The sequence below is a fragment of the Phocoena phocoena genome, chromosome 2 (assembly GCF_963924675.1).
Source record: "Phocoena phocoena chromosome 2, mPhoPho1.1, whole genome shotgun sequence".
Lineage (NCBI taxonomy): Eukaryota > Metazoa > Chordata > Mammalia > Artiodactyla > Phocoenidae > Phocoena > Phocoena phocoena.
In genome coordinates, this window is record NC_089220.1 from 100171645 (window position 1) to 100199346 (window position 27702).

The window sequence follows — 27702 nt, forward strand, 5'->3', positions numbered from 1 at the left end:
CTTTCTTTGAATCCATTGAGATCATCAGATGGATTTCCTCCTTTGTTCTGTTCATGTAATAAATAACACTAATTGATATTTTAATGCTAAATCAAGTTTGTGTTTCTGGAATAAATTCTACCTAGTCATAATGTATCATTTTCATATTACTGAATTTAATTTGTTAATATTTTTAAAGGATTTTTATATCTGTATTCATGATGGATATTGAGGTGTAGATTCTTTTTTGGGGGGGTATGTGTCTTTTGTTTTGTCATCAGAGTCAGTCACGCTGGGCTCATCTAATGAATTAGGAAGTGTTTCCTTGCTCCTCTTCTATTTTCTGAGAGTGTGTAGAAGTGGTGTTGTCTTCCTTAGGTATATAACAATTCACCAATGAGACCTTCTAGGCCTAGTGTTTTCTATATAAAAAGGTTTTAAATTGTGATTAATTTCTTTAGTTGATTTAAGGCCATTCAGGTTTTCTGTTTCTTCTTGAATCAATTTTTGTAATGTGTGTCTTGCAAGGAATTTGTCCATTTCATTTGTTATTGAATTTATTGGTCTAACACTATTCATTTTTTTTCAGATAAAATATTATAGGTTTATTTAAAACTTAATTCTTACCTTGAGTATACAAAATACAAATTCCACAAAATGTTCATTTTTTTACTTTGTAGTTTACAGATATACAAAATAGAAGTTTGCTTAAATTTATATTACATATTTATTAAGGCAAGGAACTATATAGAAAAAAACATTTGTTCTGCTTAAGGCATACTTTGGAATAAACCATCACATCTGAAACCACAGTGCATGACAGACTGTGTGCATAAAAACGTTAAAGTAAACCAGGTGTATTTACCTGACTTAGGTCATAAATGTAGACTGGAAGACATAAATAGATTTTCCTTGTCAAAGTATGCAGCAGTTTGAGAACTTTGGCCTCATTTGGTACCTTTAGAACCAAGACTCACCAAACACCATCGTTTAGGCTATTAAAACACATTTTCTGTACCTGAATTTCTTCCTCTTCTTCTAAGATCATAGTAATGGATTTTAGAAGGCAAAGAGAATACAAGGTGATCTTTATGCTTATATTGCATCGAAACAATTCAAGGGATTCTGGTCTTCCCTCCCTTCAACTCAGGGATCTAATTTATACCCTGATATCCACAACATCCAGTCACCTCCTTGGCGTTTTCTAAGTCCAGGAATATATGATCAAGTTGGATTTAGAATTGGAATGATAGAAGATCCAGTCATAGACCCCATCTGTTCTTTGTTGTTTGGTTTCCTCATGTCTCCAGATTATCCATTCATAAGTTGACTTGTTGGGAACTTGACCATGGTTGTAGGGCTTTCAAGCTGGGTTCCTCCCCTCACCGGGAAGACAGTGTGAAAGGCAAAAAATACTAAATTCTCGCCTGGCAGTGTGGGTCATATCCACTGTTTTGGGATTTAGAAGTGCATCTTCATGTTGTTAGGCGAGGTGGTCCGACCTTGAAAATGCCTGGTCGCACTTCTGGCACTGAAAGGGGCGGTGCCCTGTGTGTTGGCGGTAGTGCCCGGTCAGTTCATCTGAGCGGGCAGATTTCTACCCGCAGCCTGTAAGGTTTCTCACCTGTGTGGGTTTGCAGGTGTGCCTTGAGATGAGAACTCTTCGGGTAGGTTTTGCCGCAGCCTGCGTAATCACGAGTGTGAGTGGCCGTCCTTTTCTGGGGCCACGACCTTCTCCCCCTCTTTGGCTGGGGCTCCTCTGGCCTGCAGGAGCTGGATGGCATGAGCTCTTGGTAATGGAGCGGTGGGACCTGCAGCTGCATCTCGTCGGGCAGGAAGGGAGGGTAGTTGGGCCCGGGGTGGGGATGGAAGCCTGGGGGTAGCAGCAGGGCAGGATGGCAGTCCCTGCTGCTCAGCAGTTCCTCTGCACCCAGGGTCGGGGTGGTCCTGCTGGGGAGCTGCCGCCCCAGGGGAAAGTCATGCGCAGGCAGCCGGTGGCCATTGCTGAGAGGGCATCCAGTGCCCAAGTGGGCATCAAGGGGCCGACTGACGGTGCACAAGGAGACAGCCTCCTGCTTGATCTTGGGACACATGCGCGCCAGCCTGCTGCTGTAGGGCGCCACCACCACTGGGTGGCTGCCGTCCAGGCTGCCTTTGCTAACACTGATGACCGACGGGCTGTCGTACTTGCTGCCAGGGACACTCAGTGACGCCTTCAACACACACTTGCCCATCAGTCCGCCACCTGGCGGCTGCGGCTGCTGCAGCGGAATGTACACTGGGTCCAGTTCGGGCCTCAGAAGCTAGGTCACGAAGCCGCCGGAGGGGCTCACGTCGTTGATGTCTACCAGGTTGAAGGGAGCTGTTGAAGGGGGTGCAGACTCCCGACCATAGAAGAGGCTGCCGCTTGTGTTGCCCGGCGCCACGCCTGGGTCGCCCCTGATCTAACACTATTCATAATATTCTATTATCCTTTTATTGCGTTGGATATGTAGTCATGTTTCACCTTTCCCTCTCGATATTGGTAATTGTGTCTTTTCTCTTTTTTCTTAATTAGTCTTATGAGAGAGTTTGTATTTATCCATATATTTTCCATTTACATCATTCTTCATTCCTTTGTGTATATCGGGTTTTCTGTTTTGTCTCATTTTTCTTCTGCCTGAAGCATTTTAAAAATTTCTTATCATATAGAATGCAGACAGTGAATTCTGTTTATTTTTGCTGCTCTAAAAAGTTTTTATTTTGCCTTTATTTTGGAAGGGTATTTTTGCTGGATATAGAATTATGTTGACTTTTTTCTTTTGATAATTTAAACATGTCTTCTATTGTGTGTGGTTTTTTTTTCTTTTTTGGGTTTCATTGTTTTTCATAAGTCTGCAATAATTCTCCTTTGTTCTTTTCTACGTAGTTTTTCCCTTTGGCTGCTTTTAAAAGTTCCTGTTTTCAGTAATTTGGTTTTAAGATTTCTATGCCTGTATGTATGTGTGTTTGTTTGATATATATATGTTTACAGTTGAAACACTTTAGTCATTGTATCTTCAAATGTTTTTCCCTCACAGTCTCCAATTACAATTATGTTGGTTCTCTTGATGTTATTCCACAGGTTACGGAGGTTCTATTATTGTTTTTCAGCCTTCTTTCTCTTTACAGTTCAATTTTAATAGTTTCTATTATTGTGTCATCAAGCTAAGGATCTTTTCTTTTGCAGTGTCTAATCTATTCATCCTATCCAGTAAATTTTTCATTTCAGATACTGTATTTTATTTCTAGAACTCCTTTTTTTTTTGGTCTTGCATCTCTTCACAATGTTCCTGGTTTTCTTTAAATCAGTGAATAATTTGTAATAGCTGTTTTCAAGTCTTTGTTTGCTAATATCTTTGTATTCTAGCCTTATTTGTATTGACAGATTTTTCTTCTGGTTATGGGTCACTTTTTTTTTTTTTGCGTCTGCACATGTCTGGTAAATTTTGATTAAATTCTGAACATTTTGAATCTTACACTGTTGAGTGGATTTTGTTGTCTTTTATTTTTAAAATATATTTATTTATTTTCTGTGTTGGGTCTTCATTGCTGCCTGTGGGCTTCCTCTAGTTGTGGCAGGCAGAGGCTACTCTTCATTGCGGCACACAGGCTTCTCATTGCGGTGGTTTCTCTTGTTGTGGAGCACGGGCTCTAGGCGCATGGACTGCAGTAGTTGTGGCATGTGGGCTCAGTAGTTGTGGCGTGTGGGCTCTAGAGCGCAGGCTCAGTTATTGTGGCCCGTGGACTTAGTTGCTCCGTGGACTTAGTTGTGGCATGTGGGATCTTCCTGGACCAGGGATCAAACCCATGTCCCCTTCATTGGCAGGCAGATTCCCAACCACTGCACCACCAGAGAAGTCCCTGTTGTCTTCTTTTAAATAATATAGGACTTTGTTATGTCAGGAGATTGAGTTACTAGAGGTGAACTCAGTCCCTTCAAGTGTCGCTTTTAAGCTTTGTTAGAGTGGGTATAGTGTAATTTTTATGCCAAGAATAGTTTTCCTTGTTACTAAGTCATAACCCTTCAGAGATATTTATTGAATTCCTTGAGTTTTCAATGTTTATGTTCCACTCTCACTGCTTCCAATTAAGACATCTCCCAGTCCCATTTGAGCTCTGAGAGTTGTTGAACTTAAAATTCCTTGCTCATTTTTGCCTTCCTTTGCGCAGTTTTACCATATTGTGTGATTTGCTGTTAGTAGCATACTCAAGGGGACCCCCATGAAGATTTCTGGAGCTCTTTTTCTATATAGCTTCCTAATCTGGATCTCTCCCCCACAAATTCCAGCTGCCTTTGCCTCCTCGAACTCTAGTCTTTATTCCTTCAACTCAGTGATACCACTCTGCTTGAGATCCCCTCCCTGCACAATGATCTGCAAATTGACTTTAGGCAGGAAACCAGGATGATGGTAGAGTTCATGTAGTTTGTTTTCCTTTTCTCAGGGATCGTAGTCTTACATGGTTTGTTTTCCAGTATCTGGAAGCAGACATTTTGCATATATTTTCCAATTTTCTGATGGTTTGCAGTGACAGATTAAATTCAGTCACAGTTACTATGTCATGGTTGAAATCAGAAGTCCCCTTTTCTTCTTAGGAAGGTAAATGTGGCTAGTAGAAAATGTGTAACAGAGAGAGTGGAGGCAGGGTTCTTGAATGAGAGCAGTATTCATGAAGTCAGGACAACCATGTACGGTCAGGTGTTACACTGCATTGTGAGTGATACCCCCGAAGGTGTGTGGTGCACAGCTTAAATGACAGCTTTGCATGTAGCAGCGCTTAGTGAGGATACAAGTGAGAACATGTAGATGTGGAATTAATGGGAACTTCTCTCTTTTTTTTTTTAATTTTCAGTACTTTATTTGTTCTTAAAAAGAAAAAATAATAAAAGGAAATCAGAGAAGGAAACTGTTCCAAATCCATGCCAACTTGGGGACATCCAAGAGTAGAAAATTAATTTAAACAATATTCACTGTTTAGTCATTGAGATGGCACCTCTTCTTAATTGAGTTTGTAGTGTGAGGTGAAGTGAGCCATTGGAGGTGATGTCAAGGTTTTTATTTTATATGATTTATTTATCGCTATGGAGGTGAATAAGCCTTATTCACAAGGATTTTGTGAGGCTTAAATGTGCATATGAAAATGCTTTCCAAATGACAAAGGAGTATACATTTTGAAGTGTTGTGTATTGCTGAAGTCTACCCTCTGGGGACTTCCCTGGTGGTCCAGTGGTAAAGAATCCACCTTGCAATGCAGGGGATGCGGGTTCGATCCCTCGTCAGGGAACTAAGATCCCACATGCCCCACGGGGCAACTAATAAGCCCATGTGCCACAACTATTGAGCTTGTGTGCATCAACTAGAGAGCCCACATGCCACAAACTATAGAGCCCACTCACTCTGGAACTCGCGTGCCGTAACTACAGAGCCCGTGCCCCCTGGAACCTGTGCACCACAACTAGAGAAGAGAAAACCTGCACACCACAACTAGAGAGAAGCCTGCGTACCAGGACGAAGGCCACGCTCCCCAGCGAAAGATGCTGCATGCCTCAACAAAGATCCCGGGTGCTGCAACTAAGACCCAACGTAGCCAAAAATAAATAAAACTTTAAAAAATATATCATTCACAGTAGTGTCAGATGCTTCACCTTCAACAACAATAACAACAACAACAACAAAACAAAATCTGTCCTCTGGATCTCTACAGAAAAGCCTACATGATGCCCTCGTGTCATAAGTGACCTGAAAACGTTACTCTAACTCCAAAATATCAGAATTCATATACAAAGAGGAATTTTTTTCCTCTCTTTGAAGAATTTAGTCTAGTATATGAGAGTTTCTTAGTCTCAGGGTAATCTGTGTAGACAGACCTTTAAAAAAATCCCTTTACTTCAGAAGAGACTGTTAAGACAAACTGGAGTGAATATCAGTGGAGTAGTAAACACTTTTTGTAAGTTGAGAAGATAAAACATTGTTTTCAATGATGCAGTCACCTCAGAATGAAGATGAAGACTGAAGTTTATGATGGAGTCAGCTCAGAGGTCATAGCCAAAAGTGCAGAAGTAACAGCAGTTTTTGAGGCCTTTGTAGAAGATTAACATGTTCCATTATCACAAGCATTACCACCCCATTTTACCTTCCTACATTTTCCTTTGCACTCATCCTTCTATATTATTAGAGGGAAAAGAATGCTTACACTTTTCCATGGTCAGGACATGGAAAGTGGGATGAAAAGTCCCACTTTTTCCCCAGTGAAATCATCATCTATAAGAAATGGACAAGGCCCAAATACAGATTACTTCTAAGTGAGTTGATTTTCTCTGCCTGATTTCTCTTGATTCCAGCCGGATTTTGTTGGTGACAATGTGTGAGAGAAAATTTCCTGATTTCGTGACTTCCAGAAAAGGTCATTTTCACAGCATTCTGAAAAGGCAAAGCAGTTGTTAACGTTTAAAAATATAGTTGAAATCCTTGATTTTATCTTTATTCATTCTATTCAATTATTTTAGATATCTATGTTTTTAGGTGTTCTGGGCTATTTATTTCATTGACTGTTGCATTATACTGTACCCTAATTAAACATAATTTGTGTATTTCTACATATGTTAATATGATTATGAATACTTATTAATACACAGTTTTGTTATCTCAATATTTTTTGAAAGGTATCTGCCAAAAAGCATCATAAACTCACTCTTCTAATTATTAAACCAGAATGTAAAGTTCTTTTGTTTTACTTTGTTTTATTCTATAATTTATTCTAAGTACATAGAGCATTGTCTGTTACATACAGGAATTCAGTCATTTTATTGGATGAAAAATTATAGATGTAAAACTCTATCTGCCAGAAAAAAAAGTTGCCTTGAAACTCAGTCAAGTATGAATTAAAAACATCTCTTTTAGGCGAGGATGATTTGACAATTTCCTTATCACATACACACGTCAATTGTTGTGGTGTTTCTTTGTATAGAAAACAATGTAAGAAGACTTATGAAAAAATTCATAAAAGATATGAGTTGTATGCTTTATTTAACCAACATTTATTCAGCATACACTTTGTGTCAGGCTCTGTGCTTGGTATCTGGGATTATAAAGGTGACATGGGTATGGTCTTCCTCCTGGAAGAGCTTGTAATTTGTTGGGGAAGACAGTCATGTGAACAGGTAAATAACAGTACAACCTGGAAAGTGCTTTAATAGAAATGATTAAAGTGTCACAAAGTAGAGGTTAAAACAGCTACTTCTGTCCAGAGAGTTGGTGCATCTTTTGCTGGTGTACTAGGTGAAGGCATGGTGAGTGGGAAGACTGGGTAAGGGAGAGGCTTTAGATGTACTTTACAGTAGCCACTGGCAACATGTGACTAAACTTCTAGCAACTAGTTATAATAAATAGCACATATTTAAAGTATAAAGTTTAATAGGAAACTATCACCACAATCAAGATAATGAACATGTATATCCCTTTCTAAAATTTTCTCATGCCCATTTGTATATCTTTTCTGCCTAGATTAGTTTTCATTTTCTAGAGTTTTTAAATAAATAAAACCACACAGAATGTCCTTTTTGTCTGGCTTCTTTCACTCAGCATAATTATTTTGAGATTTATCCATGTATCAATAGTTTATTCTTTTTTATTGCTTAATGGTAATTCCTATACCACAATTTGTCCCTTGTCCTGTTGATGGGTACTTGGGTTATGTCCAATTTCTGATTATTACAAAAAAGCTCTTATGACCATTCTTAAACAAGTATTTGTATGGATATTTATATGGTAGATATCTATAAGCTTAAGAAACTGCCAAACACTTTTTCCACAGTAGTTATCTAATTTTACACTCCTACTTGGAGTATATGAGTTTCAGTCCCTCTACATCCTTGTATGGATACACTTGGTATGGTCATTGTTTTAAAATTTAGCCATTCTAATAGGTGTGTGGTGGTATCTTGTGTTTTTTTTTTTTTTTTTAATAAATTTATTTATTTTTGTCTGCGTTGGGTCTTTGTTGCTGCACGCAGGCTTTAGTTGCGGCGAGCGGGAACTACTCTGTTGTGGCGCACGAGCTTCTCATTGCGGTGGCTTCTCTTGTTGCGGAGCATGGGCTATAGGCGTGTGAGCTTCAGTAGTTGTGGCATGCAGGCTCAGTAGTTGTGGCACTCGGGCTTAGTTGCTCCGCGGCATGTGGGGTCTTCCCGGACCAGGGCTTGAACCCATGTACCCAGCATTGGCAGGTGGATTCTTAACGAGTGCACCACCAGGGAAGTCCCTCTCATTGTGGTTTTAATACATATTTTCCTAATTACTAATGACATTGAGCATCTTTTCATGTGCTTACTTGCCATCTTTTATCTTGTTTGGTGAAGGATCTTCACATTTAAGTCTATTTTTAAATAAGATTATTTTCTTATTACTGAGTTTTGAGATTGCTTTAAATAATCTGGGTGCAAGTTCTTTATGAAATGTGATTTATGGATATTTTCACCCACTTTCTGGGTGGTTTTTTTTCATTCTCTTGAGTATGTTTTGAAGAGTGTAATAGTTTTTATTTTTGATGAGATTCAGTTTTTCAAGTTACTGTTTTACGGATTGTCCTTCTGGTATTGTGATCTAAGAAATCTTAACCTAACCAATGGTCACAAAAGTTTTCCCTTGTATTTACTTCTGCAACTTTTAAAATTTAGTTTTACATATAGGTCTGTGATCCATTTTGAGTTTGTTATTTAATATGGTATGAGGTATGGGTTTGAAGTTCATTTCTTTGTATATGATTTTCAACTGTTAAAGCACCATTTGTTGAAAAGATTATTCATTCTCAAATGAATTCATTTGCATGTTTATAAAAAATTTTCCATATATTTATGTGTCTTTTTTCTGTGCTTTATAGTGTTTCTGTTGATCTTTGGCTGTTTTTATGCAATACCACACTTGTTTGATTACTGCAGCTTTGTAATGTGTCTTGAAATCAGGTAGTGTTACTGTTCTAAATTTGTTCTTTTTTTTTTTTTTTTTTTTTTTTGCGGTACGCGGGCCTCTCACCGTTGTGGCCTCTCCCGTTGCGGAGCACAGGCTCCATGGCCATGGCTCACGGGCCCAGCCGCTCCGCGGCACGTGGGATCCTCCTGGACCAGGGCACGAACCCGTGTCCCCTGCATCGGCAGGCGGACTCTCAACCACTGCGCCACCAGGGAAGCCCCCTAAATTTGTTCTTTTATAGTGTTTGGTTATTTTAGGTCCTCTGCATTTTCATATACATTTTAGTACTGTTTTGTCAATTGCTACAGAAGAAAAGCCTTCTGGGATTTTGACTGGGATTGCTTTAAATCCACAGATAAGTTTGGAGAGAAATGACATCTTGACAATATCAATCAAGTTTTCTGACCCTATGGGAAGATAATATAATTTTGTTTATTTAGATCATTTTAGTTTCTCTGAGCAATATTTTATAGTGATCTCTATATAGGTCTCTCACATATATTATTAGATTTATAAGTATTTCATACTTCTTGATGTTGTTATATATAGTATTGTTTTTATTTTATTTTGTTATTTTTTTAAAAGACTTTAAAAATTATTTTATTTATTTATTTTTGGCTGCGTTGGGTCTTTGTTGCTATGCACGGGCTTTCTCTAGTTGCGGTGAGCGGGGGCTACTCTTCATTTTGGTACGTGGGCTTCTCATTGTGGTGCATTCTCTTGTTGTGGAGCATGGGCTGTAGGCACACAGGCTTCAGTAGTTGTGGCTTACGGGCTCTAGAGCGCAGGCTCAGTAGTTGTGGTCCACGGGCCTAGTTGCTCCGTGGCATGTGGGGGTCTTCCTGGACCAGGGCTCGAACCCGTGTCCCCTGCATTGGCAGGCAGATTCTTCACCACTGTGCCACCAGGGAAGCTCCTATGGTATTGTTTTTAAAATTCAATTTCTGATTGTTAGTTACCAGTATATAGAAATATAATTGAGTTTTGTGTGTTGACATTTTGTCCTGCACAGATTTTTAAAACTTATTAATTCCAGTACTTTTTTGTAGATTCCATTCTATAGAGGTATTTTGTTGATGGTCATGTAGTCTGTGAGTGAAGTCTCTTTTACTTCTTGGTTTCTAATCTGGATGCCTTATTATTATTATTTTTTTTTCTTTTCTGATTGTACTTTATTGCAACTAGTATAATTTTGAATGGAAGTGGTGAGAACAGAACAACTTGATTTGTTTTGGATCTTAGAGGAAAAGTATTTAGTCTTTTACCATTAAGTGTGATGTTAGCTGTAGGCTTTAATGTAGTGCCATTTATTAGACTGAGGAAGTTTCCTTCTGTTAAAACTTCTGAGAGATTTTTCCAGGAATGGACGTTGGGTTTGCCTTATGCTTTTTTTTGATCTATAGAGATGATCACACGGCTTTTCTTTTTAAATTTGTTACTAATATGGGGGAGTTACAGTGATTGATTTTTTATTGTTAAACCAAGTTGCATTATGCAGATAAGCCCCATGTGGTCATGAAGAATTAATCTTTTTATATGTTGTTGGAATTTGTTAAAATTTCTTCACATGTTGATGAACATAGGTAGTTTTCTTTTCTCCGAATGTCTTTTTGTCTGATTTTGACACCGGGTTAATGCTGGATTCATAGAATAAGCTGGGCAGTATTCCCTCTTTTTAAATTTTCTAGAAGAGTTTGTGTATAATTGATATTATCTCTCCCTTAAATATTTGTTGTTACCAGTGAAACCATCTGGGTCTGGAGATTGTTTTTGTTGGAAGATTTTTAACTAAAAATTCAGCTACTTGGATGATTGATTTCTTCTTGTTTAAACTTTGGTAGTTTGTACTTCTCAAAGAATTTGTTTATGTCATTTAAGTCGTTGAATGAGGAATTTGTTTATGTCATTTAAGTTGTTGAATGTAAGTTGTTTATGTCATTTAAGTTGTTGAAATAGAGTTCATAATATTTGCTTATTATCCTTTTAATATCTGTAAAATTTGTAGTAATGTCACTGTTCTTATTCTTGATATTGCTAATTCGTTTCTTCTTTCTTTTTTCTCTTGATCACTCTGACTAAAAGTGTATTAGTTTTACCCATCTTCTCAAAGAACCAGCTTTGGATTCAGTGGTTTTCTTTATTTTATTTTATTTTCTCATTTCTTTGATTTCTGGTGTGATTTTATTATTTGCTTTCTCTTTATTTCAGGTGTAATTTTTTCTTTTTAAATTTTAGATTTTGAAGTCATTAATTTGAGACTTTTCTTATTCTCTAATAGAGGTCGTTAGTGCTATAAATTCTCCCCTTTCCTCAAGTACTCCTTTAGTAACATTTCACAAATTTTGATATGAGTAGTTATTTTCATTTAGGTTAAATATTTTCTGATATCTCTTTGATTTCTTCTTTGACCCATGAATTATTTAGAAGTGGTTGTTATTCAGTTTACAAATATTTGGGGAGAATATCATTTTAGAGATATTTCTGTTGCGGATTTCTAGTTTAATTCCATTACGGTCAGAGAACGTACTTTGTATGAATTGAGCCCTTTTAAATGTACTGAGTCTTGTTTTATGGCCTGGAATATGGTTTGACTTGGCAGATGTTCTTCTACTGTTGGTTGGTGGAGTGTTTTCTAAATCAGATCATTTTGGTTTACAGTATTGTTCAGGTCTTTTATATCCTTTCTGATTTTCTTTTAGGTTGATTTACCAGTTGTTGAGAGAGGGGAATTGAAATCTCTGACTAGAGTTGTGAGTGTTTTATTTATCCTTGCAGTTATATTAGTTTGTATACACATATTTTGAAGCTCTATTATTATATGCATTAATGTTTAGGAATTTTATATCCTCTTGATGAGTTGACTGCTTTATCATGAAATGGCCTCCTTTATCCCTGTTAATGTTCTTTGCTCATAAATTTACTTTACATGATATTAATACATATACTTCAGCTTTCTTTTGATGTGTTAGCATTGTATACTTTTTCCTTATTTTTAACTTTGTTCTATTTAAAGTGCCTTTATTTTAGGCAGCATGTACATTGAGTTTTGCATTTTTACCCAGTCTGAAATCTTTGGTTTTAAACTGGAAATTTTAATGTGGTGTTTGATATGGTTAGAGTTAAAAGCATCATCTTGCTGTTTGTTTTCTGTTGATATTTATCTCACATGTTCTTTGTTCTTCTGCCTTCTTTTTAGGATAAATTGAGTATTTTTATGATTTTATTTTGTATTCTTTGTCACCTTATTAGGAAAAACTTTTTGTTGTTAATTTACTGGTTGTGTTAGGATTTATAGTATACATTTTCAACTTATCTTAATGTACCTTAAGGGATACCATGTCATTTCATGTATAGTTCAAGCACCTTACCATAGTGTACATCCATTTCTCCCATCCCAGCTTTTGTGTTATTGTTGCCATACATTTTACTTTTACATATGTAATAAATCCAACACCAGATCCTTGTTATTTTTGTTTAATCCATCATCTTTTAAAGAGATTTAAATAATAAAAACCCATATACATTTATTAAGTTACCATTCCCATTGCTCTTTATTTCTTAGTATAGATCTGCATTTCCATCTGGCATCATTTTCCTTGTGTTTGAAAAACTTTAATATTTCTCACAGTGGAGATCTGTTGTTAGTGAATTCCTTTCAGCTTTTGCATGTCTCAAAAATTCTTGAGTAGTTCTTTGTTTTTAAGAAAGTATTTTTGCTAGGTAGAGAATTGTAGATGGGTAGCTTTTTCTTTCAGCATTTTAAAGATTTGCTCCAGTGTCGTCTTGTTTTTATAATTTCCAATGTGGAATCTAATGTCATTTTTGTTTCTCTCTATGTAATGTGTATCTTTTTTCTCTGTTTGCTTTTAAGATTAAAAAAAATTACTGGCTTTGAGCAATTTGATTATGATATGACTTGGTGTATGCATGTCTTCATGTTTCTTTTGCCTGGTATTTGTTGAACTTCTTTGATCTGTGAGTTTATAATTTTCATCAAATTGGGACAAATTTTGGAAACTTTCTTCAGATAATTTACTGTGCCCCCTCACCTTCAGAAACTCCAATTATATGGGGAAGGACTCTTGGACTTGTGCCACAGCTCACTTCATTAAAAAAAAAAATCCTCTTTTCTCATTGTGTTTAATATTGGATTGTTCTGCTATGTCTTCAAGTTTACTACCTTTTCTTCTGCCATGTTTAATCTTCCATCAATCTTGTTCTGTGTAATTTTCATCTCATACATTATAGTTTTCATCTCCAGATGCTTGATTTGTGTCTTCTTTTTTTTTTAAGCTTTTAAAAATTTATTTATTTTTGGCTGCTTTGGGTCTTTGTTGCTGTGTGTGGGCTCTCTCTAGTTGTGGCGAGCGGGGCCTACTCTTTGTTGTGGTGCACGGGCTTCTCATTGTGGTGGCTTCTTGTTGTGGAGCACAGGCTGTAGGTGTGCGGGCTTCAGTAGTTGTGGCACGCAGCCTCAGTAGTTGTGGCACATGTGCTTAGTTGCTCCGGCATGTGGGATTGTCCCAGATCAGGGCTTGAACCTGTGTCCCCTGCATTGGCAAGCAGATTCTTAACCACCGTGCCACCGGGGAAGTCCCCGATTTGTGTCTTCTTATATCTTCCACATCTCTAAACTTTCTGAACACATGGAATAGTTATAGTAACTGATCTAATATCCTGGTTGGTTGGTTCTTACATCTGTGTCAGTTGTGGTTGGAGTCAGTTGATTTTTCCCCTCTCTGTATGGTTTGTACCTTTTTGCTTCTTTGTATGGCTAGTAATTTTTTATTAGTTTTCAGATTTTATTGTGATTTTACCTTGCTGGGTGCTGTATATTTTTATATTACTAAAACTATTCTTGAACCTTGTTCTGGATGTAGTTAAGTTACTTTGAAACATCTTAATCCTTTTTGGTATTTTTAAGATTTGTTAGGTGGGTCCAGAGTAGTGCTTGGGCTGGGGCTGATTATTCCTCACTACTGAGGGAGTCTGTTTTATGTATTTCTACCAGTGCCTCAAGACTCATGAAATTTTTCAGTCTCGCTGCTGGGAGCAGAGCTATTACTGGCCCTGTGCTTGACACTTTTTATCTTTTGGGGTTATTCTTTCTCCAACTTTAGGTAGTTTCCTTACATGCATGTGCTGATCATTATGCAAGGGGAACCCTCTTGCAGGAGTTTGCTTGATCTCAGTGCTGCTCTCTGGCTTTCCGTCCTGCTTATTCTGTGAGGTCCATGTTATGAATTCACTGTGTCTATCAGTCTCCACCTTCACATCCCCCTAGTACCTCTGCTTGGGAACTTTCTCACGTCAGTAAGTTTGATCATTTGTAGGGCTCATCTGATTTGTTTCTTGACTCTCAAAGATCACTGTCCTTTGTCGCCTGTTGTCCAGTGTCTTGAAAATTGTTGTCATTTATTTTCTCTGTTTTATGCTTTTTTTCAGGCACAAGTGTAAATGCAGTCCCTATTATTGCCTATGACTCTGTCTTTACTGGAAACAGAACTTCTGCCTGTTTATGTTTAAATTAGTTTTTTTGTTTATTTTTAATAATTATTTTCTTTATTATTATTATTTTTGGATGTGTTGGGTCTTAATTGCGGCCCGTGGGATCTTCGTTGAGGCATGTGGGGTCTTTTTTGTTGGGGCACGTGCTCTCTTCATTTCTGCGCTCAGGCTTCTCTCTAGTTGCAGCGTGAGGGTTTTCTCCCTCTAGTTGTGGCCTGCAGGCTCGAGGGCACGTGGGCTCTGTAGTTGTGCGCAGGCTCCAGAGCGTGTGGGCTCTGTAGTTTGTGGCATGCAGGCTCTCCCGTTGAGGCGTGTGAGCTCAGTAGTTGTGGCGCATGGGCTTAGTTGCCCTGTGGTGTGTGGGATCTTAGTTCCCCAACCAGGGATTGAACCCATGTCCCCTGCATTGCAAGGCAGATTCTTTACCACTGGACCACTGGGGAGGTCCCTAAATTAGTTTTAAAAAATAAAATTCATTTCCTCAGTTGCGCTAGCCACATTCTAAGTACTTAGTAGCCACATATATCTAGTGGCTACGATATTGGAGAGTACAAGTATAGAATATTTCCATCATTGTAGAAAGTTCTGTTGGACTGTACTTCACTAAGCCATGTATTGTTATATTGGGTTGGCCAAAAAGTTCGTTTGGGTTTTTCTGTAAGATGTTACAGAAAAACCCAAACGAACTTTTTGGCCAACCCAATATGTAGTGTGCTTATATATGTAATAGAAGCTCATATAAAAAGTGTAATTAGATTTATGTTTTGTTTTTGCCATAAATATAATAAAGTTTATGTTTAAGTTAACCGTATATATTTCTGTTTACACAAAGGCATCTAGCTTGTTAATTTTGAGTTAACCAAATTTATATAACTTATATAGTGGATTGTGAAACTGGGACTGGGTTTCAACTTCATTGCTCTTTTCTCTGCATTATAGCATGGTGAGAAATTTCTGGCTTGTTGTGTCATGTCTTATTTTGAATTGTTTGTTTCTTGTGGCACTTATCATTCTGATTGATAATGTTCTGGACCCTTTGTATTCACAGGCCTAAGACAGTGCCTGGCATGCAGTAGGTGCTTAAATGCTTGTTTATTCAAAAAATATTTATACACTTACTTGAGCCTGACATTCTGTATGGGATATAAGACTAATTTCTGTTGCAAACCTAATAGACTATGAATATGCATTCATCCATAGAGAGACTACAACACCCTAAAAGTAGAATGAACCTGTGTCCTGAAAACTTAAACTAGATTTCCAGTCATTCTACCCGGTGAGATGTGGAGTGGCATAGCTGATCTCACTTACAATCTAACAAAAAATAGTGCTCCCCTTTCTTCAGTGAATGTCAGAGCTATTTCATGTAGAGAGCAATGTCCAACAGTTAAATAAGAACTCTTGAAGAGTATCTATGAATGTTAGTTAACTAGCTGGCTTCATGAAATATGGAAGCGAGAATCCAGCTTTTATAGGAGAAATACCTTCCATACTTAGGAAACCAATTTTCTTCAGTCCAATCTATTGTAAATTGAGAAACTGGGGACAGTTTAGTCAATATTTAAGTTTCTTGTTTTGACTTGGCTGTTTAATCTACTTAATTGTTAAGAAAGAATTTCATATTCAAGTATCAAATGCTTATGCTATTACATGGTTAGTTATGCTTGTTACTATTTAATACAATTGTTTAAAAACAGGTCATGTCATGCTTTGGTGATGCAAGCAAATATTGAATAGATGTTCACAGGCATTTGTTTCAATTAACTTTGGTCTTAAAAAGAAATAGGATTATTATTCAGTTTTTTGACATGACAAAATTAATCTGAAAAATCAAAATAAATAACTACTATAAAATAGAGTGTATATCTCTTTTACAAATGAAATCACTATCTCTGAGTTATAAAGTTTGAAAATGCATTTGTCAGATATGTAATTTATTTGTATTCTGACTTATCTAAAAAAGAATTTGAGTTGGACATATTCACTTGCTAGAGAAAGGAAATGATTAAAATTTCCTAACTAGTACACATTTACTCTTTTAATAGTCATTTTATTAATAATAACTGCATTTTAGAATTTGGTTTGAGTCACTTTTGCAATAAAGTTCTGTTTTAAGTAATTTCAGAAGTCTTTACAAATGCATGGAGCAAAATTTAGACTTTCAGAGATTTGCTCTGAGATTTAAGGTATTTTAGTAGCTATATCCAAAAGTACTTTTGTTAACCAAAGCTATATTGTTGTGCCTTATCCTAATTCTCTGAGATATAAGCTAATTTTTGAGATTAGATAAAACCATTAGTTCAGTAAATAAGTACTTTATGTTCAACACTGTGCTAAGTGCTTTGAGGATAATAAAGATGTATTGGATGTGGCAGTGTAGCTTTATATATCTAACAGAAGAGAGAATATGTATACTATACTAAGAATACAAATATAAACATTTTTGAATTCTTATAGACATGTTTTAGAAAAAAACCTATAAAAAAAACTCAGTGAGTAAATGGGCTAACATGACTGTCTTTTCCCCCTTATGTATCTAACCTTATTGTTAAAATAAAAACCACTAGTACAAGACTCTATAGTTAAATTTGTATAAGCAGTCTCAGAATCTTACGGTACATTGTACGGTACGGCACAGTACAGTTAAACAGGTAGTATTGTGTACATAGTGCCAATAGATACGTGGGGAATGAATGCTTGTGAAAACTGTTCTTCTTGAGGCTTTGTATCAGTAACTAACTTACACTTTCCATCATTTTCAAAGTGCAGATCGTTACCCATTAGTGGGTTAAGAAATCACTTTAGTGGATCTCAGAGAGCTTGATTAAGAAATGGAACAGTATCACATGCACTTAGAGGATTGTTTTTGTAAAATTAGTTTGTTATTTAAATATACATTTGTATACACTAGGTGATATAAAATGTATTTAACAGTGAGTGGATTGTGGTTTTTTTTAAAAAAAATTGAAAGCCACAGCTTTAGTAGTTGGTTTTAGCTGTTTTCAGAGTGTCAGTTTCTCTTACTATTTTGTAAGGTGTGAAAATGATTGGATTTTCATATCTGATGTGATGGGTTTGCTGTTTGTTAATGCTGCTTTGCAAAATGCTAGGTACTGGGGTTTAAACTCCACTCCAGATTTTCCTGTATTTGATAACGGGTCTCTTACAATTTTTTTCGTTCTTAGTAGCCTTTAGTCTTTTGGGTCACTGACCTTTAACTCATGTTAGACAACTACCTTTAAAGAAAAAAGACAGCTTTATTGACATTGGAAGCAATAGACATTTTAATCCATATTAAGGACAATATCTCAGAAATATAAAGAGAGAAACTGGAATATAATTATATAAAAACAAAAACAAAAAAACACAGCATCAAGCAGGAGAAAATTCTTGCAGTTAATGATGTAACCTACCTGGGCCTCATTTTGAAAAGAAAGAGGAGGTTGTTACTAAATCTCTCAGGTTACTTTCTTATACAAATTTGGAACACTTGAGACATTTTCAACTCTCTTTCAGCTCTGGAATTCTACAATTATTTGGAATGATCCTATAAACAGCTTCACTTTCAGGAATTCAGAACCCCTAATGAAGTGGAATTGAATTGTGTTCACTAGTATGTGTGCATTAAAATTACTTTACAAGAGTAAAGAGTCTGGACTGTTTGACAAAGTTGGTATAGAAAAATTAAATGCTCATAGCCTGTATATTGGAAAAAATATCTTAGAACTTTCCGTGAATTGAATGTTTCTTTGAAGCAGGTTGAGGCTAATTTTTTTTACCCTGTGTGGTAGGATCATTTTCTGAAATTGTAATGAAAATCAATTGCAAAAGATAATTCAGCATTTAAGTACTCTTTAACTTCCATTTTCTAGGAACACATATAGTTCTTAAAATGAGATTATTTTCAGAATTGTAGCAGGTCATTGCTTTTATTGCTCTTTCACACTACTTGATTTTTGGATATGATTGTCATGGTCTTTGCTGTTAACTTGAAGACTACTACAGTATAGAAAACACAGCTTACTCGACTTGGGAATGTGGTGTGGTATAAGTTGAATAGAGATGAAAAAACAATTTCTTTAGGTCAGAAGTATTTTACATCTGGAAACATACCCTCGAACTCTGGCTGTAGTTTTTCCACATGTGTCATTTATTAGCAAATATATTTCTATGAAATTTTGACAGAGTGTTCTATGGAAGTGGTTTTAGAGCCTCTACTCCTTCTTCCTAAGGAAAGCTTTAATTCTAGGCAGAATTTAGCTTTGTTTTGATAAGGTGTTAAATCTTCAGTCAGTGTAGGAGACATTCTTAACCAAAGTACTATGCCTGTACTGTTTTTATCTTTGCTTTAAATTTTTTTAGGAAAAGTGTTTTGAGATATTTGAAAAGGGAGAAATCTTTGATCAAATTTGAGTTGGACTCAGTGTTTTATTTCATTGGCCTTCATGCTTTAGGACATCTGCTTTATAATATGAAAGAGGGTTCCCACTCTCAACCTGCCCTCCCTCTTTCTGGATGCATCTGTTTATTTTGAAGTAACCCTGGTTCTCTATGAACTGTCAGGTACTGTTGATGCCTTGTATTAGAGCAAGTGAAAATTGGTATGGTTGTGACAGGATATATACCCTGTGTTTCAAGGAGGGATCAGCCAGAGTTTGAACATTGTTCATATATGTATGGTAGGGTGCCGCTAGCTTGGTTCCCGGAGAACATGAGATTGCCATGGCAACAAAAGCTCTTTGAAGGCAGAAATCTTGGCAGTGGTTGGGTCTTTTGAAGTGCTGGGTGTTTTGATAGGAAAGGATCCAGTCAGCAATAAGCACACAACTGTCGGCCAGCAGTCAAGGAAAATAAGCATTTCGCTTTTAGCTTTAACTTCAGGGCAAATATATTTTGTTTCCCCCTCAATGCTAATCTTCCTTCAGAACAAATATTTACATGAGGTTTTCTTATCACATGTATGCTGTGATACAGCATACATGTTTCCAAGCATGTGCTTTGTGATGTTTTGGCTGGCCTAAAATTGTCTCAATTTTTAATAAAATCATAGTTGTATAATGTGTTCTAATACTAATGGGTTCTGATATTAAAAGTAGAGTAGATAAAAATCAGTACAAAGTACTTAGTTCAGAATTTGGTATTGTTTAAGAACTAGTGAAAAACAAAAATAAAACCTTAAACTCCATGATCTGCCTACTGTTTTCAACATCCTTATCTGACCAACTTTCTTTTTTTTCTCTCTCTCTATTCTCCACTGTTAATCTCAGCCTTCATCATGGTTTTGCTCTTGTGGATGTTCAGTTCTGCTTCTGGGCCATCACTCCTGCATAGCATGCCTTCTCATCTTTCTTTCCAAACACTACTCATCTCAGAATTTCCTTCTCAAGTTTCACTTTTGTTATTAAGCTTTCCCTGTCTGCTGTAACCTCCAGGAATCTTTTCCTTCCCAAACTCTTGATTAGAATTTACATATTGAATTATTTATAGCTTAATGTGATTTTACACATTTTTTTGTTTATGTGTTGTGGGTTGGACCAGTTTTTTTAGTAATAAGCTTTTTGTGGTCAGGAATTGTGCCCTCTTGTGTCTTATAATAAAGGACCAGACACATGGCTAGACTTAGTGAAATCTAATTCATTAATGGTTTTAATTTGAACTATGTTAATGTTCAAAACTTATGTTCAAATAATAGACTGTTTAGCTTTTTAATAGGTTGTATATATAGTCACCATAAACAATGTACTAGCTCGAGGATGCTGTGTTATTTTTAATGCTTGTTCCCAGGGCTAATAATTTGTATAGATCTTTTCCCAACCACAGTTCTTTTTTTAAAAAAATATTTATTTATTTATTTTGGCTGCACTGGGTCTTAGTTGCGGCACGTGGGATCTTCATTGTGGCATGTGGGATCTTCGTTGTGGCACACAGGATCCTTTGTTGCGGCATGTGGGATCTTTTAGTTGCAGCATGTGGACTTCTTAGTTGTAGCATGTGGACTTCTTAGTTGCAGCATGTGGACTGTTAGTTGCCGGCAACCACAGTTCTTCATCGAAACTGAAGAACCCAGAAAATGATTTGGATGACTTTTCTTAGTTCTCCCAAGAATGATACATAGTTGGTATCATTCTTAATGCCTAGGAAACAAGTGAATTGAGTACATTCAGTGAATGACTTAGGGTACTAGGGCTTAATTCTTATGTGGAACCACAGTTGAGAATGGGACATACATGTCATTTCTGTATTACACTCAGTTTCCTCATGTATGAATGACTAGCTTGAATCTTTCTATATGTTGATTTTGTTGTTCTTTTCTATTTCTTTTTCCAATATGCTGGTAAAACTTTTAAGGAAAGCCATTCCTGAGACCAGATGGAAGTTTTGCTATTTGGTTTATTAGAAGCTATTGAAATGATAGCCCAGTTTTAAGCAGCACTATTGTCTGCAGATGTAAAATACAATTCCCACTTTTTAGACTAGATCAATATAAAATAGGGAAATTTTTGGTATTATAAAAACTCTTAAAAGATTTTCTCCCTCTAATCTGTGACTGAAGAGGGGGGTAAAAAGCTACCTGCTGAATCAGGTATTTTAGGATTATTTTATTATTCTGTCTGAAAAAGAATCTATTAACTATTTGCATGCATTTTATACCTAGAAATGTTAAATTTCAACCTTTATTTTTAAAAGTAATTTTTCATTGAAGAAGTATCAAAAGTACATAATTAAGTTCAAAATTCACATTTAGCCCTTTGCTTTTGTTTACTGAACAGGTCTAAGGGAAATGCCTAGGGCCTTAGGGGAGTGCCAGTGTCCTTTGGGTCTGATAAAACTTTAGGGATAGTCATCATTCACAGGATAGTTATTAGTCCCTTAATATAGGTGGAGTAAAGAAGCTCTGTAGTTAATCATTATGGAAAATGCTTTGATGGTTAATGATTTACATATAGTTCTTTATTGTTTCTGATAGCATGAGTTGTATTTAGATGAATTTTCTTAAAAAAGTAATACTTTGTTTTAATTGTTTTGATTAAAATCTTTATAAAATGTATTATAAATTTTATTATTTTCTTAAAGCTTACCAAATGTCTATCTTTGTCAGGGTTACAGTCATGGATATTTGTTGTACTTTGCTCTAATAGAGTGATGGTGTATGGTATTATGATGAAGGTTGATAGGGTTGTTTGACTCTGTGTGCATCTTTTCCTGATTACTGTACGTTTATATGTGGCATTTTAATATTTTATTTCCTTGTTACCTATAGTAATTTCTCAGTTTCTAACAGGACTAACCAAGTTTTGGCTTCTCTTATGTTGTAAAATCTTTATTTAGCTCTATAACCTAACCTGCTAAAAACGGACCTATGGTTAATGAGGTAAGTATTGTTAAAATCAGAGACTGTGTTGCTATTTGAAAATAGGCTTGGGAGTGATTTTCACCCCTCTTGTGGAGGAGAGCACATGGGCTTTGTTTAAACTCTTTTTCTGGGCTATTTCTCTCATTGTCTCTGGGTATAGTTGATTGCAGTCACTTGATATATGAGTATGAAATATATGGACTGTTGTCATTTCTCCTTCAGGTGACTTTGATATTAAAATTTTTTTAAACACTTGTTTTTTTCTCATGTGGTAGCAAAATTTATTTGAAAAAGTATCAAAGTAAATGGTTTATATATATTAAATGTGTTTGAACATGAAATTTAAAGCCAGCCAATTGTGAATTAAAGGTATATCAAGTACTTATTAAATAATATAAATATTTTTGGCATAAATGGATTAAGTTGATTGAATTTATAATTATTGATAGTGATATTGCTGCATTAAACTCTAATATGCTGTGATAAGGAACATTCTTTTGAATACATCCTAACCTGTCCTGATGTGAGGAAGCCTTTTCTGTAGATGTAAGGGGAAAAAAATTTAAATCATCCCTTTTGGTTATTGAGAGCGGAGACTGGGTTGATCAGTTAAATTCTTGTCAAGGACATTCGTTGGTACTGGATGGAACATAGTTAGTTTACTAATATGTTGAGTTCTGTATAGTTCGTGAAACTCATGGTTCTTGTTTGAGCCTTTCTTTAACTCTGGCTTCCTCTCAGTCTTTTGTGCTTGTGAATCTGTCTAGTTCATTGAGTGACGAGGATAGGCAGACTTGTATGCCGAGGACCAGATGTGTCTCTTTCCTCACTGCGATACTCTTGGCTTTTTGTTGACCTTTACATATAAAGGATTTGGCGAAGCTCAGAGGAGAGGAAGTGGGGAACCAACTGATTAGGATTGTTCTGGGTTAAAAAAAAATTCATAAAGGGAGAGAGGATGTTCATTACTGAGAATTGGGTAGGGGCACTGCCCCAGGTTTTTCAGCTCAGCCTCACTAGGGTAAAAAATGGAGGTCAAGTGTCAGGGCAGATAATCTATCCATTGGAGCTCTTCTTATCTGAGGAAATTTGAACACTGTAACCATAGTTGAATTGCCAGAAAGTGTGTGTTGTTTCATATTAAGCTAGTTAATCGAGGAACTTCTTTTCGCTAGATAAAAATATATATCAATTTTTGAGCTACTCATTGGTACTAAACAGGAACATAATTTTGATCCCTATTTCTTTGGCTTGGGTTTAATTAGAAACAGTTGAAAAAGCTGGCCCCCGTTATTTTCTTTTCTATCCATTCATATAGTATTACTCTTAGAGCACTAACCTAAGATGAATTAGATTGCTTTTCAGTTAATTTGAAACAAATAGGAGCCATCTGGAAGTGTAGTAACATGACTTTTACTCTGAGTGAAAAGGGATGCTATTGAAGGGAATGACATCTGACTTAATGTTTTAACAGTATCTTCTTGGCTGCTGTGTAGAGCATAGTAGAAAGAAGAGACCAATTAGGAGGCTATAGAATATGTGGTTAAATTTTAGATGTACATTGAAAGTAGGACTGATAGCTGTTAGGCCTCAGCAACAGAAAGAATAGTAACTATTAATTGAGAGTGGGAAGACTGAAGAAGGAACACATCCTTTTTTTTTTTTTTTTTTTTAAGAAATAAGATTGGGAATCTACTTTCAGACGTGTTAAATGCCTATTAGACATCCAGGGGGAGATATTAGTAGGTAATTGGATATTCTGTTCTGGGATACCAGGTAGAGATGTGAACTGGAGATCCCAACTTGGGAGTCGCTCTTCTTTTGTATTGACATTTATATTGTTTCTACATTTTGCAATTACAAATAATGCCGCAACGAAGAATATTGCTCATATGTATTCTTGTATTTCTGGAGGCACATTTTCAAGGGAAATTTCCAGAAGTGGAGCCACTGGGTCAAAAAGCAAATGCATATGTAGTTTTGTTAGATACTGCCAAAGTCCCTTCCCGAAGTGTTGTGCCCAACTTGCATTCTTACTAGTGATATTTAGTAATGGTCACAGACATTTTAGTGGTGGGAAAAAAACTTATTAGTCATCAAGTATAGGTAATTCACTTCTTTTATAACAACTTCATTGAGATATGATTCACATACCACACAGTTCACACACTTAAGGTGTACAATTCATATATGAAATGTCCAAAATAGCCAAATTTATAAAGATAGAAAAGTAGATTAGTGGTTATCTAGGCTGAGTTTTGGGTTGGTAGATTGCGGGGAGAAGAGGAGTGACTGCTAATGGATATGGGTTTCTTGGGGGTGTAGTGTGATGAAAACGTTCTAAAATTGATAGTGGTGATTTGATGGTTGCATAGCTGTGATTATACTAAAAACTGTTGAATTATACACATCTGAGTATATATGGAATTTAAAGCCATGGGATCAGAGTGAATTTAGATGAAGAAGAAGAGATCAAAGGACTGTGTATGTACTTCAACATTTAGAAGTTAGCGTGATGCGCAAGAGATACTTGAGAAGGCATGTCCAGAAATACAGGAGGAAACCAGACAAGTATGGAATCATGGAAGGTAAATGAAGAGAGTGTTTCAGGAAGAGGGGCTACTAACAGTATTAAATGCTGCTGATGGGTAAGTTAAGATGAGGATTAAGAGTTGACCATTTGATTTAACAACTCCAAAAGAAGCAGTTGTGGTAGAGTGGCAGAGACAAAAGTCTAGTGGGAGGGAGATTGTGGAAGAGTGGAAGTAAAGAAGTTAGAGACAGCAGGAATAAGGCCCTGTACCCAAGAATTTTGCTCTTGTGGGAAAGATAGAAAAGGGGTGTAGCTTTGTGGTGGTGGGGAGAGGTAAGTGGGTCAAAAGCAGTTTTAAGTTTTTTATCGTTTTTTAAGATTGAGAGTTAATAGCATGTTATAGGGTCATAGGAATGAGTCAATAGAAAGAAAAAACTGATGATACAGGGAAAGGGAGAATCGCTTGAGTTGGTGAGAGGAAGATGGATTGGGTTTGGCTAAGCAGGGACAGCTCATAGGAGCAGGAGAGAAAATGATGTATATTAGGTTATCAGTATGACTGATATTTTAGAAATACAGAAGTGAAAATACTGTTATGGTGTTTATTTTGCTACTTTTTCTCTATATGACTTTTATTAAATCTGATAATAAGCCTGTGAATATCAGGGTAAAATTGATATTGAAAGGTGTGGAGGAGCTATGAAATGTTTATGCTTAGAGTTAAGAAAACTGTTGAAATATATTTAATTAAATAATGTTGCCCTGCAAAGTCAGTCAGTATCTGTCTGGTGGTTCTGTTAGCTATCAGTGGATGGACAAAAGTTTCAAGGTAATATTTGTAAATCAGCAAATCCTAATAATCATTGTCAATTGTATACAATTAGACCAGTTAGTATTAGCATGTCACTTAAGAGTGACTGACTATGGATGTGGAGTAAGTTTCTTTTTAATTAAGAGTTGGATATAGAATGGAAGGAATCTTTTTTTTTTTTTATTGAAGTACAGTGACTTACAATGTTGTGTTAGTTTCTGGTGTACAGCAGAGTGATTCAGTGATTCAAAGACTATATATATTCTTTTTCGTATTCTTTTCCATTATGGTTTATTACAGGATATTGAATATAGTTCCCTGTGCTGTACAATAGGACCTTGTTGTTTATCCATTCTATATATAATAGTTTCTGTCTACTAGTCCCAAACTCCCAACCCAACCCTCCTCTCCCCTCTCCCCCTGCCCCGCCCTTGGCAACCTCAAGTCTGCTCTCTATGTCTGTGAGTCTGTTTCTGTTTCATACGTAGTTCATTTGTGTCATATTTTGGATTCCACATACATGTGATATCATGGTATTTGTCTTTCTATTTCTGGCTTACTTCGCTTAGTATGATAATCTCTAGGTCTCTCCATGTAGCTGCAAGTGGCATTATTTCATTCTTTTTTATGGCTGAGTAATATTCCATTGTGTGTGTGTGTGTCTGTCTGTGTGTGTGTGTGTGTGTGTGTACACACATACACATATACCAAAACTTCTTTATCCATTCATCTGTTGATGGACATTTAGGTTGCTCCCATGTCTTGGCTATTGTGAATAGCGCTGCTATGAACGTAGGGGTGCATGTATCTTTTTGAATTATAGTTTTGTCCAGAAAAATGCCCAGGGGTGGGATTGCTGGATCATATGGCATTTCTGTTTTTAGTTTTTTGAGGAGCCTCTATACTGTTAGAATGGAAGGAATCTTAAGCTACATCTAGTCTATCTAATTTTGCAGATTAGATTTTTGTTTAATATCCTGCAGACAGAAGAGTGGAATTGAGTAGGAAAACTGAGATATAGACCCAAGACTTACGGAAATTTAGTACATGATAAACCTGGCGTTTCAGGGGGAACAAATGGGATAACCATTTTAAGAAATGGTTAACCATTTGGGGAAAGGTAAAATTAAATTCATACCTCACATCATACAGAAAAATAAACAGCAAACGACCAGAGATCTTATTTTATTTTATTTTTTTTGCGGTATGCGGGCTTCTCACTGTTGTGGCCTCTCCCGTTGCGGAGCACAGGCTCCGGACGCACAGGCTCAGCGGCCATGGCTCACGGGCCCAGCCGCTCCGCGGCATGTGGGATCTTCCTGGACCGGGGCACGAACCCGTGTCCCCTGCATTGGCAGGTGGACTCTCAACCACTGCACCACCAAGGAAGCCCAGAGATCTTATTAAGAATGAAACTATATGAATACAAAAAGAAAACATGGGTGGATTCTTCTGTAACCTGGGTGTAAGGAAAGGTTTTCTGTGACTCAAAATCCAGGTGCAACAAAAGGAAAGATTGGTAAATTTGACTTTATAAAAATTTAAAGTAAGACTTTTACATGGCAGAAACCCCACTAATAACAAAGCCAAAAAGATACAAAACTGGGAGAAAATACTTGCATTATATATCACAGATGAGGGGCTAATATCCCTCATGTAAAGGCAAAATAGAAAGAGACCCTAATAGAAAATAGGTAAAAAGACATGGACAGATAGTTCTCACAAAAAGCTATAAAAATTTCCCTTAAACATGTGATAAGATAATCGCTCTCACTTATAAGAGAAATTCAAGTTAAAACTTGCACTGATGCCAGTTTTCCCCTGTGAGATTGGCAGAAATTTAAAAGTACAATCAAATACTTGTTAGCTGTGAGGAGACAAGTATTTTCATACTTTGTTAATGGTAATACAAACTGGTATTTTGATGCCACTGTACCCCAGGTTGGCACAGCATGGCTCAAGAAGTGGCTTCCTTTCAGATCAAGAGGTCAAAGGAAGAGAAGATGCTGACCACTTCACTAGATCCCTTTTCCTAGTCTTCCCACAGATCCCTGAGGTCAGAAGGTGGGAATTCCTGCCCACTTTCCTTTTTGGGCCTCAAAACTATGATCTCTCCCACCAAGACTGGCTTTTGAGATGCTAAAGGCGGGTTAAAGGACACAAACAGTCCTTTCCCAAGATAGTAGTGGGACTACAACAAGGGAAATGTTTTGATTGTAGGAAAATGAATATTCACTAACTTTTAAAAAAAAATTTTATTTATTTATTATCTTCGGCTGCTGCGCATGGGGTTTCTCCAGTTGCGGCGAGTGGGGGTTACTCTTCGTTGTGATGCACGGGCTTCTCATCGTGGTGGCTTCTCTTGTTGTAGAGCATGGGATCTAGGTGCGTGGGCTTCATTAGTTGCAGCACGCGGGCTCAGTAGTTGTGGCTCACGGGCTCTAGAGCACAGGCTCAGTAGTTGTGGCACACGGGCTTAGTTGCTCCGCGGCATGTGGGATCTTCCTGGACCAGGGCTCAGACCCGTGTC

At 36.7% G+C, this 27702-nt stretch overlaps 1 protein-coding gene and 1 pseudogene across 5 annotated transcripts in view; one reads left to right on the top strand and one right to left on the bottom strand.

The window, feature by feature from the left end:
• TCF12 (transcription factor 12) overlaps positions 1-27702 on the top strand; it is a 379535-nt gene that overhangs the window by 20145 nt on the left and 331688 nt on the right. Inside the window, exon 3 of one of the 5 annotated variants that reach the window (XM_065900475.1) lies at positions 9718-9726. The exons of the other annotated variants lie outside the window; for them this stretch is intronic. Within the exon in view, the coding sequence (XP_065756547.1) occupies positions 9718-9726 (9 nt within the window). The remainder of the gene's footprint in view (positions 1-9717; positions 9727-27702) is intronic. 5 annotated transcript variants of the gene reach the window in all.
• LOC136143676 (Krueppel-like factor 4 pseudogene) lies at positions 1463-5542 on the bottom strand (annotated as a pseudogene).